General features: G+C 39.2%; 1 protein-coding gene across 1 annotated transcript in view; it reads left to right on the forward strand.

The window, feature by feature from the left end:
• mgat4a (alpha-1,3-mannosyl-glycoprotein 4-beta-N-acetylglucosaminyltransferase A) overlaps window positions 1–12,865 on the forward strand; it is a 47,440-nt gene that overhangs the window by 10,075 nt on the left and 24,500 nt on the right. Inside the window, exons 2-3 of the mRNA XM_084724743.1 lie at window positions 7,287–7,454; window positions 10,261–10,401. Of these exons, the coding sequence (XP_084580869.1) occupies window positions 7,287–7,454; window positions 10,261–10,401 (309 nt within the window). The remainder of the gene's footprint in view (window positions 1–7,286; window positions 7,455–10,260; window positions 10,402–12,865) is intronic.

The raw sequence follows: 12,865 nt of genomic DNA on the forward strand, positions 1-12,865 counted from the left end.
TTAAGATCTGCTCCCTAAATAATCACAAAACAGCATGTTATAACCATTCCTGTTTTAATCCTGTTAATCTCATGTTTATGTTATGCACCATCTGCTCGACTTAAGAAATAGCATCCTTAAATACTTTGTGTTACACATAGCAGTTGCAGTGTAGAACCAAGTGGCTAGCAGGTGTGCCACTTGAGGTATTCATGCATAACTCATATGGACATGTTTTGCATGCATCTTATTCCTGTATCTGTCTGGAGGGTGAAAACTGTTGCTGCAAGTCCATAACAAAAGGCTCAATAACTTGGCATCTTTTCAGCAAGTTTAAGGTGTGTTAAAGTTGTTAAGGTTGCTGATTTTACCATATAATGTGAATAACAGCTGAAGTGCTTTTGAGGTAAATTGGATTTCTGTTAGTACACAGAGACAGCCTGCTGAGATTGAAATTAGGGAAAAATGTTTTGTTCGTTAAGGGGACTTCTGGCAAAGTGCCCTGTTCACAGTTTAAATAGTGTGCATTTAAAGGATGAAGGACAAAGTGTTGTTAGTGTGAATGCAGGATAATAATTTTGGCCTATATATGTGTATATATTAGGGCTGTCAAAGTTAATACGTTAATAACGTGTTATTCTGGAAAAATTTGTCATTGTTTTTGGTTAATGTATTTTATTTAATAAAGTTACATTTAAATTACACTTTAAACACTTGAAAAATATCCCTTTAAGGTACATTTTAAACAAATAAAAATGTGTGATTAATTACAATTTAACAACAATTAACTACACACATTGTTTATATAATTTGAGTTAACTGACCCCTTTAAAACAATTTCCTCTGAACAGCTGGTGTTGAATCATCTGTGCTTCTAGTGGAAAAAATAGCTTTGTTCTTATTTCAAGGAGAATTAATCTCAAAAGAGGCATTAACAAAAACGTAAAAGAGCTGCTGTTGTAACATTAAGCAATTAAAAATTGTGCTTATACCTATCTACAGTATTTTAAAGTAATAAAGAACAAACACATTGAAAACATTGGTGAGGTGTGATTTCTTTTTTCAAGTAGAAACTAAATGTGTTGAATACAGTAGATGACAAACTGTAAAAGAAGTTTTTCCAGCACTGCTTGCTGTCTAGTGTATACTGCAAGCATGAATTTCATGTTTATTTGTTTAGACAATATTTGTGTTTGATTGTCACATCGAGCATTTGTGTATTTTGAAATGAAAGTGAAAATGTGCTGTAAAAGTGCTCCAACAGGGACTTTTGTGTAATATGTATCCTGCCACACCTATATCGCTCATGCAAACAAACTGCATAAGTCCCTCATCAGCACTCATGAACCCACAGTCAGCAGCATGCATCAGCAAGGGAGAACGAGGTCAAGGACAAGATCACTGTGAGGGCTTTTGATGAGCTAATAGATTGACTGATAAAACTCTTAACACTCTGGTGAGTTCAGGGTTTGATTTCTGTGAAGTATTTATCATGCTAAGATCATCCTTGTCCTCTCAAACTGTGAATTTCAGAGGACTGTAGTTTGAAGATCTATGTAACCAAGTCTCTGTCCACAGTCTGTCACTCTCTCTCTCTCTCTCTCTCTCTCTCTCTCTCTCTGACATCCAGTCTTCACATGATGAAATACCATTACTGAGGTCAAAGTGAGTAAGCACAGTGTCACAGCAAATACAAAACAAATACAACAAGCATGTTGTATGAATCAAACATTGTTTATAAAGGAGAGCTTTGAATTTTCAAATGAGAGACTGGATGAGTTACATGTAACTCTTTCATGAACACTTAAACATTTGTTGGTCATAATGCCTCTGTTCCTCTTTCCTGGTAAAACATACCAAACAGATGAGAGGCTTACAGTAAGACATTACTAAATACAAATTTCTTCTGAATTCTTGAAGAAATCTACAGTCACATCTGTTCTCAGTTGAAACATCAGCCTAAAACGGAGACAATCATTATATTCAAGCTTCTCATCTGTCTATGTTCAACTATATAGCTGGAGCCACTTAACTGTTTTAAGTTAGTGAACTTGGAACAAAATTTGGTTGCTCATATTTAATTTGGTATCAAGTTGCAGAACAAGTTTGAATAGGTGCTAAATAGGAATGAAAGCAAACCAGTCTTTGTCATGTGTCTAAGTCATTGTTTCCACCTTTGCCTCCACTTCATAACTGTTTTTGTCTTTTTAATGGAAAATTAAAAGACCACTGATCAGCTCATTTAATCGACTGCAGCATCCCCACCTGCAACTGAACTCTTGGTAGGATGAAACATTAACTCAGATCTGCCAAATGAAAGATTTTATAAGGAATTAAGGATGATAAAGTTTTGGGTTTTTTTTCCAGTCGGTGCAGATGAAGGATTATTACCTGCTTCTCATTGCAGATACCAATAATTTCACATTCTGGTATTTTTATAAAAATTTCATATCACCTGTAGTGTATGCAAAACTGAAGGTGAGATTGGTATGGGGCGTAAAAATAACTGATATCCCATAGTTTTGACTGAATGAGTTCTAATTGAGATCACAATTACAACAAAACCTTTATTTTTGCTGGTAAAGTACATAGAAAAATTCACAAATATACCTTTGCTTTTATAGAGAGTTTTGCCAAAGAAATAAAATTAAAAAGGTTGGACATATTTATCATGTATCCCCAAAATGGCATGTCTCCTTTCTGCCAGAAGAAGTATGTGTTTGCACACTTGACTGTGAGTAAGTCTGAGGTCTTGAGTCTGTTCATTTTAGAGTTTAGCTGTTGAATGTCCATTACATATTTGACTACCTATTCTACCCACTTATCTCATTATTGAGTCAAATAAACTGAGCAAATAAATCAACGATGACACGTCAAGGCAAAATATCACACCAGAGGAGAGCAATGGGTATGGGGAAACAAGGCAAGAAAGGAGGGGAGGGAAGACAAAAGTGAATGTCAGGATGGTAAGTGTAGAAAGTTAGATAAGTTTAGGGCAGATAAATTTGAAAAACGCTATCAAGTTCCAAGGATGTTCTTCAAAAAAAGAGGTTGAATGCAACCGGAAGGAAAGAGGGAGGTTGTCAGCTTCAGAAGCAGAGCATAGCCACTTAGCCCTTCCCCCACTACTCATGGTTCTTGAGAGGAGAGAAGAATAATGAGATTGTGTGGATATACTCCAGACCTCAGGTAGGTATAATTGTTTAATGCATTTTGTGTACCCACTCAGTCACCCAGTGGCTGTATACCAGTAGAGCAGGTTCACCATTCACCCTATTACTTGGATTTTATGTTGATACTACTTGATTTGAAGTATATGAAGAGTGACATTTAACTGAAATGTCAAGAGACCTGTGTAAACAGCTGTTCAGGTAATAATGGGCGGCACTTCCTTGAAAGCAAATGTGGTATTATGCAATACACGCAAAAGACTTTCACGGTCTGTTACATCTATGCATGGAAAATGTATAGCTACATTGAAACTGTATCTAATTCTTGTTTCTGTTCCTGTGATGCTCTGTGTCTTTGTTTCTTTGCGCAGTGGGTTTAGAGGTGTGGTTTCAACTCAACAGGCCTGCAGTCCGACAATCAAAGGACTGATGTGAAGATGAAAGTCTGTTTTATTTTGAAGCTGCCCTTTTCATGAGGTTTGGGCCAAATGACAGCATCTGTCTGTGTGTCTTAGAGATCAACATTCAGGAGGAACAACATGGTTCTGTGTGGACGAGGAGCTAGGGCAGAGTGGATGGACAATAGCTCAGTCAGAGAGGGAGTGATGGGGAGAGGAAGATAAAGGGAGTATGGGTTTTGTTGTGATGGAGGGCTCTCTGAAAGGGCACCATAAGTCTACCCGCAGAGGAAGATCAGAGATGGGCCAAGCCCTCAGCCCCACCCAACACACACACACACACACACACACACACACACACACACACACACACACACACACACACACACACACACACACACAGACACAGACATAGACATACTGGAGGTGTTCTTTGTATTCTCCAGGGCTGTACCCGAGTTATAATTTTGTCAGACAATTTGGATTTGGCTGTTGAATATGAATATTTGATCCTTTTTGTTCATAGACCAGAGGTGCCAAACTCAATTTCATCCTGGGACACATCAGCATAATGGTTTCCTCCAAAGGGCCGAAGTGTAAATGTAAGACTAGTTGGGCTTCACCTAATGATTAGTTTTAAATGTTTAATCTAATGATTATTTTTGCAATTAGACATAACAATTCATTGACTTGAAATAACTATTAAAAATGTGTAAGAAATATTTCAATATTTTATTCAATCATAATCCTGAAAAACACATAAAGCACATTAGAATAATGATAATCGGGGCATATTTTGAAGTTGGTCTAATTTCCACACTATGTAATAGACTCCATGTCAGATACCTGATCAGAAAATACTGGACCTCAAATTCAAAAGTAGCTGTGACGCATATTGATTTGATCACTAATCACTGTGTCGACCTGTCCAGCTGTTCCCTGTTCAGTATTTTTACATAAATACTTGACTTAAAACTTTAACTGGTTACAACATGGATTTGTTTGATCACTGCAGTAAAACGCAGGTAAGATGATCACAGGCGCTGTACTGTATTTTTGCATCAGTGTGGGGCAAGAAAATTAATTGAAAACAATTACAGACTGTTACATTAGTTTTAGCCATTTCTCACTCATACATGGTTGTTAAAGCAACAAAGTATACGGCCGTATAAGACTGTTAAATGACACATGGTGTAAGTAAACAGCAGTGGTGCACAAATTACTTTTGACATGTGAGTGATGAAGAAACATTTAGAAAATGTATCTTATGTGACTTCTAACAGCAACACGTTACACATTAATAATCCTAATGTATTGTGCTTGGGTGCTGACAGAAAGTAAACAGGATGGGTGTTATGTGCCACAGTGTCTGTGTGGTGCTGTGCTCTCCTCTGCCCAGGTTCTGCCCCTCCCCCCCTTGCAGATTGCAGTGATTGGCATCAGGTGCAGCTGCTCTGCAATCAGGACCTGGTGCTTAAAAGCCTGGAGAGTGCAGCCAGTCAGGGCCAGTGGGCCATTCGGCAGACTAAAGTCTGCTAGTCTGTAGTTTAATCCTGCAGCAGCAGGTTAGACCAGTGTTTCCCGACCCTGGTCCTCAGGGCCCACTGTCCTGCATGTTTTAGATGTTTCCCTGCTCCAACACACCTGATTCAAATGATCAGGTTGTTGTTAGGCTTCTGCAGAGGCTTGATGATGAGGTGATCATGTGAATCAGGTGTGTTGGAGCAGGGAAACATCTAAAACATGCAGGACAGTGGGACCTGAGGACCAGGGTTGGGGAACACTGGGTTAGACTACTCATGGCGGTCGACAAGTGCTTCGTTAGCGCTTTCAGCTAGTGAAGTCACTTGTCTTTGTGTTTCATGTGCCTTGTTTACCTCCGTGGTTGGCAAGGGCACCCGCCTGGGCGCCCCCATGTGCTTTGCTAGTCCCGCCACCTAGCAAAGGAACTCATTGTCTGTGTTGTGTTCTTGTTAGCCTCCCTGGCTAGCATGGACACTTGTCTTTTGTGTGTTTGTTGTTTAATTTAGTAGGTTAAGTCAACCCTTTTGTTAGTTTAATTAGGTAACTTAATTTGATATACTTTATTAATAAAAGAACTGTTGTTTACATCTTTGACTCAGTTCTCCTTCCTTCCTTTTTCTCCCGGGTAAATTTATTTAATGTTGCACCCCTCATCCCCTAGCCCAACTTGGGGTCATAACACTGGTGCTGCTGTCTTGCTGCCCCCTCCCCCTTTTTCCGTCACACTGATGGAAATCGGCCTCCATATCTGTCTTCATCTCTTGTGGTTGTTGACTGTAGTTGTCACTGCTTTGACAAACAATATGTCAGTGTTCAAGTTCGCTCTCTGGTGTGGTGTAAAACATTCTCAATTTTTTATAAAATGTTGTTAGATATCAGTTACCATGGCCATTCAAATTAATACAAAAACATGAATGTGCACCATTTAGTAGGAGTATCAGTATATAGACTGACCTGCCAGCACCCCCCCTCTAAAAACATTTAGGGACAAATTACTGAAATTTAACTTCTCAGTTTGGTTAAAGACATAACTGGAAACCCTAAAATAGAAAAAAACGCAGCAAGACTTTGTGACCCACCCACTGCTTTGAAAAGCAGTCTTGTGACAAGTGCTGTAAATCGCACTTGATCGGAAAAGGTAACTCTCTTCCCTCTACGAGCAGTTTGTCTTGAAGTTCCTGCCAAACTGCTTCTGTAAACCTGTCTTGTCTTCACTAAGCAGCCCCCAGCTGTGAATGCTTTCAACCCTATGAATGTATGTTAAAAAAAACAAAACAAAAAAAAAAACAAAAAAAAAAAAACATGTATCTTCAGGTGTTCACATTTAGGGTACAAAATAAAGAAAAAAAGGTATCCCTTATCCGGCCACGGTCCAAGTTACAAGAGATTAGTATTTGGTGTGGATCCAAATGGAGCAATTTTTAAAAAGATTTCTTGCCTTTGTAAAATAGGTCATGTTTGAAAATTTCTTCTTCCTATTAACAACTAAGTTACTTGAATAGAAACAGTCTAATACAGGTGAATGTTCATTACATCATTATCAGTATTTTGATGCAGATCTAAACTTGGATGCACATTAAAATTCTCTCAACATTTTTTCTTATTAAAAGAACTCATTAAGTGCTCTGCACAGCACTAGCAGAGGTGATGTCTTGTCATTTTAATTCTAGTAACTGTATGCTGTTGCTTCTTGCTACATTGGCTTTTTTAAAGGTATTCACCACCCTCAAATAGTTTACCTTGTGACATACTGTTAGGGCTGGAAGATATGGCTTATAAATATCTCAATATTTTTGCGCTATCCTGCTATAGAGGATGTATATCTTGATAAATACATTTTCTTTAAAATAACATACTGTTAGGGGTGGATGAAATGGCTCATAAAACCTATGAAAGTGTCTTTATGAAGATGAGGCAGTGAAATGTGAACATCATATAGCCCACATTATGTTACAGTCAGATTTACAAAATCTCAACCACACTGATGGATTGGACTAATCCAAATATTCAGTGTTTAATAGCATTGGATCTGCCCAGTGGTTGCCCTAATTTTCTAAGATGTTTTTACTTTGTGGCTAAAGCCTGCTGTCCCTGGAACTAACAGTGGTCATTTGTGGTAGACGTTTTATTTTAAATTACTGGAACTTAATACAGTGCATGTTGTCACCCGCTAATGTACCCTACTTTGCTTTTTTTGTTTTTTGTTTTCTTATAGAGAAGCTGATAGCATACCAGAGGGAGTTCCATGCCTTGAAAGAGCGCCTTCGTGTGGCAGAGCACAGGACGCTGCAGCGCTCGTCTGAGCTCAACAACATTCTCGAGCAGTTCAGGCGCGCCATCGCTGAGACTAACAGCAGCAAAGATGCCCTCACAAACTTCTCAGGTAATTGATGCGTACAGACTAGGGGTGCAACAGATCACAAAATTCATGGTTTGGATAGTATCACAGTTTAGAGTCACACATCTGATAATTTTTCAATCTTTTGATCAATTTCTATGATGATAAGCTAACACAGTTTTCCAGTTCCACCACTGAAAATGCCTAAGGTCTGTGTGAGACAACACAGATGCACTGGTGTTGTCTTTGTACTGCAGCTTTGCATCAAAAACCCAGGAATTATTACTTTAAAAAAGCAAAGAAAAGCTGTATTTTACACAATGATGGTTACATTTAGTCAGCAAATCACATGTGGGCCAAACTGTGGTGTCATTATACCCCTAATACAAACACACACTCATGAACTCCAACTGAGCTTTTATACTGTTCATGTTCTACAAGGAGTTTGATATACAGGCATCAGTGTTAGACTGTTTCATAACCAGTTTCAGTGGTTTTCAAAGTGGGAGGTGGGCCTACCCAGGGGTGGTCCATACAGTTTCAGGAGAGTCAATGGAAGTGAAAAACATTACATTAGTTATTACATTAGATATGAAAAGGAGATCACATTAAAAAGCCTAAATATAGTTTATGTGGTTAAAGAGATGGTTCAGAGGGTAATTTTACTGGTTTTCCCACTTCCCCAGAATCAGAAACTAATACAAAATAAAAAAAAATGAATTACTGCCTTTGGACAGACATGTATTGAATATAGTCTGATGCTATGTAAGGCTGCAATATTAGGCTAGCTTGACTCTGTTGTTGAGTGCATATGGGATCAGATTGAGAAAGGGAGAGCCACACACCAAAACGCTCCTGTTTAAAGTATTTACTTGAATGACGTTTTGAATTCTGGGCTCTCCTGAGAAGGAAGTGTGTACTGAGGAGGAGCCTGGAGCTTGAAATGGCACATAAATAAATACTTTAAACAGGAGCTTTAGGAGGTGCAGATTTCTCTTTCTCTATTCTGGTAGTTTTTGTGATCCAGCACCCATCCCATTGGTTTTATGGACGATCATGATCACACAGGCATTCAGGAATTGAGCGAAACTAAACCAGTAAACTAAGGGGGGGGGGGGGGGGGATGCGTTCTTCCAGGCTTTGTCTTAATGGAGTCCCACAGTCTCAGACTTTGAAAAGCCATGCTCTATATATTTTTACATACGCAAACAGGATAATCGGTGAGAAGATTGTCTATTTTTATGTATTTATGCTTAATGCCTGCTACTGGGATGAATTCTCCTTGAAATTGGATGAAACAGTTTAGCAGTGAGCAGTTTGCTCTTTGAGCATGCACACTCAAAGAGTCTATATTGACATTTTATTACGCATAGTAACATTACTTAGTTAAAAAAAAAACACACAGCCTCTAAAATCAACACAATTTTGAAGTTCCTTGTGGTAGTGTGAAGTAAACTTTTTTTCCAGTCATTTGTGTGCAACAGACATGATCACCTGTTGAATAGGATAAATTAAAAACATGGAGTGATCCTGTGACGGGATTTTTTTTTTCTGCTTTTAGAAATTTCCAGACATTGTGACACAGTATTATTAAGAAGACACAAACTTATTAGTTCAAAGAAAATGCTTAGAGCTATGTCATTTCTAATTAAAATAAAATAAAATGAAACTGACTTTGTCCATAGTCATTTTGAGTGACAGAATGCTGACAGGCCTCTTTTGTTAAATCTGTTTCTCTCACTCCTCAACACCACTGTGTGGGTTTTAAAATCCAGTTGGTTGAAACACATCAGTCACAAGACAATTTCACTGCTTAGCACAGCACATTAAAATCACATCTAATTCACATTAAAAATGTAAAAGTCTAGTTTGCAGTTTTATTTTTAAGCTTATGTTGCACACTGTATGCCAAATTTAAAATGAAAAGCCCATTTAATATTCAGTTTCATTAACTTGGCAGTGCTGTGCTTTTGAAACTGAAAATTATGTCAGTTTAGTCTGAGAATTTAAATTCTGGCAGTTGTTATGGTTTTCCAGACATTTTGAGATATTTTTTGTCACGCTTATACAAATGGAAAATGAAAACTCAATTTGGTTACATGATTTTTGTCTCATTATTGGTGACAGTACTAGTACAAAACCTCAAGACACCACACTGTATGGTAGAAGTCAAAAGCATAGATGGGTTCTGCAGCCAGTAAGTAGGGATGGGTATTGAGAGCTGGTACTTAATTGTCACCATTTCCTGAATGGTTGGTACCGAAATATTGATAAGCTTCTGACACAGCTCTTAATTTGCTGTGACACAGCTATTAGCGGCTGTGCGGTGGAGAGAGCCATTTGTCGGTGAATAATTGCCACAACTCCTCAAGACCCAAGCCAAGTTTCTGTGTCTTGCATGCTGCTGAATGGGGTTAGCTCCAAAGTTAGCAACAACTTAGACTTTAGAGTGGACTAGCTATGCTCATTTTAGTGGCAAGCTGTTCCTCCTTTCCTCAAGAAATGACCACAGCCCTTAACCCCAGTTACCTGTTACCCCAGTTAAAGGACTGTTGAATTTTATTACATCTTTGCATTTTCATGTCTTTATTTTTTGAATCAAATTATGGAAAGTGGTATAGATAGAGTATCCATAAACAGTATCGGTATGAATAATATCCTAATGATACCCATCCCTACCAGTGAGTATCCATATTCTCAGAAAGAGGTCTGATTTCCTTCTGTGAGTAAGTCGGTGTATAGTTAAAGATTTTATCCTGTGATTCTGAAGTCATAGCTTCACTGTTCTACCCGATCACCTTAGTGTCTGAGAAGAGGACACTATTAAATGTTTCCCTGTGTCTGTTTCCAGATGAGACACAGAAATTACTGAAGGAGCTTGCGAATAGGAAGCCTCTCCAGGTGCCAAATATCTACCACCACCTGCCTCACCTTCTCAACAATGAAGGCAGCCTGCACCCTGCTGTGCAAGTTGGTCTCGGCCGCACAGGAGGTGAGAAGCATATGCAAGCACACTACTAACTCACTACAATGTTAATTTCCTTGAAGGATGAGTTTTTTTCCTCTAGAATATGTATGCTTCTATTCCTACGCAAACAGCAGTAAAATCTCCAGAGATCCTCATTACACCAGGGAGAGAATCAAGTCTCAACAAGTTTTCATTTCATGACTAGTTCACAACAAGTATCCCCTCTGGACTGGGCTTTTGCAGTAGGATCATTCTGAAGAACACGCAGAGTTGAAGATAATAATAGTGTATGTACAGTATAATTCCCTATATACTTTACACATTATGTGTCTTACCTCATAGCTTGATCGAATAGGGATTTCCTTTCAAATCTCTCTCCCACTTTGTTATTCTGACACATACTTGCGCTTAGTGTGTTCGAATGCTTTCCTTTGTTCTCTTTACTTGAACCTGAGAGGTACACTGTAACATTTTGAAAAGTGCTATGCAAAGAAGGTTTACGTTAAAAACATAAACTTAATATTAGATTATAGAATTGTAATAGAGCTGTACCGAATAGTTTGAAGCTTCATTCATAACTAGGGGTGGAAGAAAATATGGAGTATTGTGATATTATATTTTGTGATTCTCAAGTGATTCTCAAAACTTGTAATGTGATTCTTACAAAGATTTGTGGCATAGGTTCATTTTCTGTCGTTTAAACCCCCTGGCCACTAGATAGCAGTGATGTCAGTCTTCACTGCTCTGATAAGCTAAAATAACAACCATTTGGGGGCCTTTTAGCTCAGGTGGCCTGGTAGCTCAGGTGGTGGAGCATTTGCCCCAATGTGCGGAGGCCGCGAGTCCTCAGCAGTGGCTGTCATTTTCACTCCTGCCTGCGGCCCTTTGCTGCATGCCATTCTGCCACCCTCTCTCCCTCTTTCCTGGTGTATCTTCAGCTGTCCTATGGATTAAAGACGCAAAATCTGACATTTCCACCTGCTTTATCTACAGTTGTAATTGTTTCACACAACCACAATGTGCTTGTTATATTCATAGCAAAGTATTAGAAATTGTCAAGATATTGTTGTCATAGAAACGAAACCCATGAACAGCTTTTTTGTTTCCCTCTCACCACATGCTTCATCAGTGCTCCTCACTGCCCTGCCAGTGCTTTTCTACCAGAGAAAAATGCTACATGGTGGTTTAATTTTTACTTTTTTGCAGTGATGATTTCATAAAATATGACAACAGACATTCAAAGATTTATGTCAGTAGAAGCTTCCAATATAAAAAAAAAAAAAAAAAAAAAAAAAAGGGGGGGGGGCTTTCGGTAAAGCCATAAAAGCGTTAAAGGCATTCCACAATAAATCCAGCAGTGTGATTCTTTAGTTGGTAGGTAGTTTTCTACAGTGAAGACAACAACACCAAATACTTCAAAAGTCACAAAAGTGGCACATATCCTCTTAAAGCTGCTGTCTGTCGTTGGCCTCCCCTCTCATGTGGATTATTCCTCTCCTGTTTCACCCTCTCCTATTAACTCCCATTTTCAGCAACTCCATTTTTATTTTTAAAAATCTCTTCCTTTCACCCCTCAAGCAGCAGCAGCATCCAGCCTGTGACCTCTGCCGTATCATGTTCTCTCTAAGAGGATTACTTATCTGGCATTGCGACTGTGATACGTGGAGTGACTTTGGGGCACAAGTTCAGGGGCTGTACAGCTCAAATGATGTTCCCAAATTCCTAATGACAGTGACTGAGGGGAAGAACAGAGGCCCTAGACAAATTAGAGGAAAGGAAGAGGGGGACCAGTCTGGAACAAACAGGAGTTTCTCATCCCTGGCTCGTAGCCTGCTTTGATCAGTGAGTACAAGGTATTCCCACAGGAAACAAGAAAAAAAAAGCGCAGCCTGTCATTGCCATCCCTTACTCATTGCCAGTCTGTCTGGTCTTATGACAGGTGGGCAGGTATCTGTTACCCACACACAAGGGTTTACGAGTCTTTTAGGATTTCTCTTAGAAATTCTAGAGAGAATGCCAAGGTACTGATAATGCAGAATTTGTTGCTGCCTGCTGCTGTGTTCTCACCAACTTCCCACTTTTTAGTCCAGTTGTGTCCACTGGAATACACAGCCAAGCTGAGGCCACTGCTACTATGAAGTGTTTATTAGGGATGCACCAATCAACCAGCCAGAGACCAGAACCGGCCATTTTTCAGTGTGACCGGTCCTGACCAATGACCGGCTGGTCAACATCACATATCCGATTCTGTGCCCGTCATTGTCACACATGTGTTCTGCACAGCGGTCACGTCATGCGCGCAACAGACAATCTGACCGTGATATCACACCCACCACAGCGCTGATCACAGCTACACACACTCAGACACATGATTGCATGAAGTTGGTGTCAGCGACAGATTCCAAGAACAGGATAAAGACAAGACAGTCTTCAACGAGACAGAGCAGCTGACAATGTCGCAGAACAGTCGTAAACTTTGTAGCTCTTC

The sequence above is a fragment of the Lutjanus erythropterus genome, chromosome 8, assembly GCF_056507025.1.
Source record: "Lutjanus erythropterus isolate fLutEry1 chromosome 8, fLutEry1.hap2, whole genome shotgun sequence".
Taxonomy (NCBI): domain Eukaryota; kingdom Metazoa; phylum Chordata; class Actinopteri; order Lutjaniformes; family Lutjanidae; genus Lutjanus; species Lutjanus erythropterus.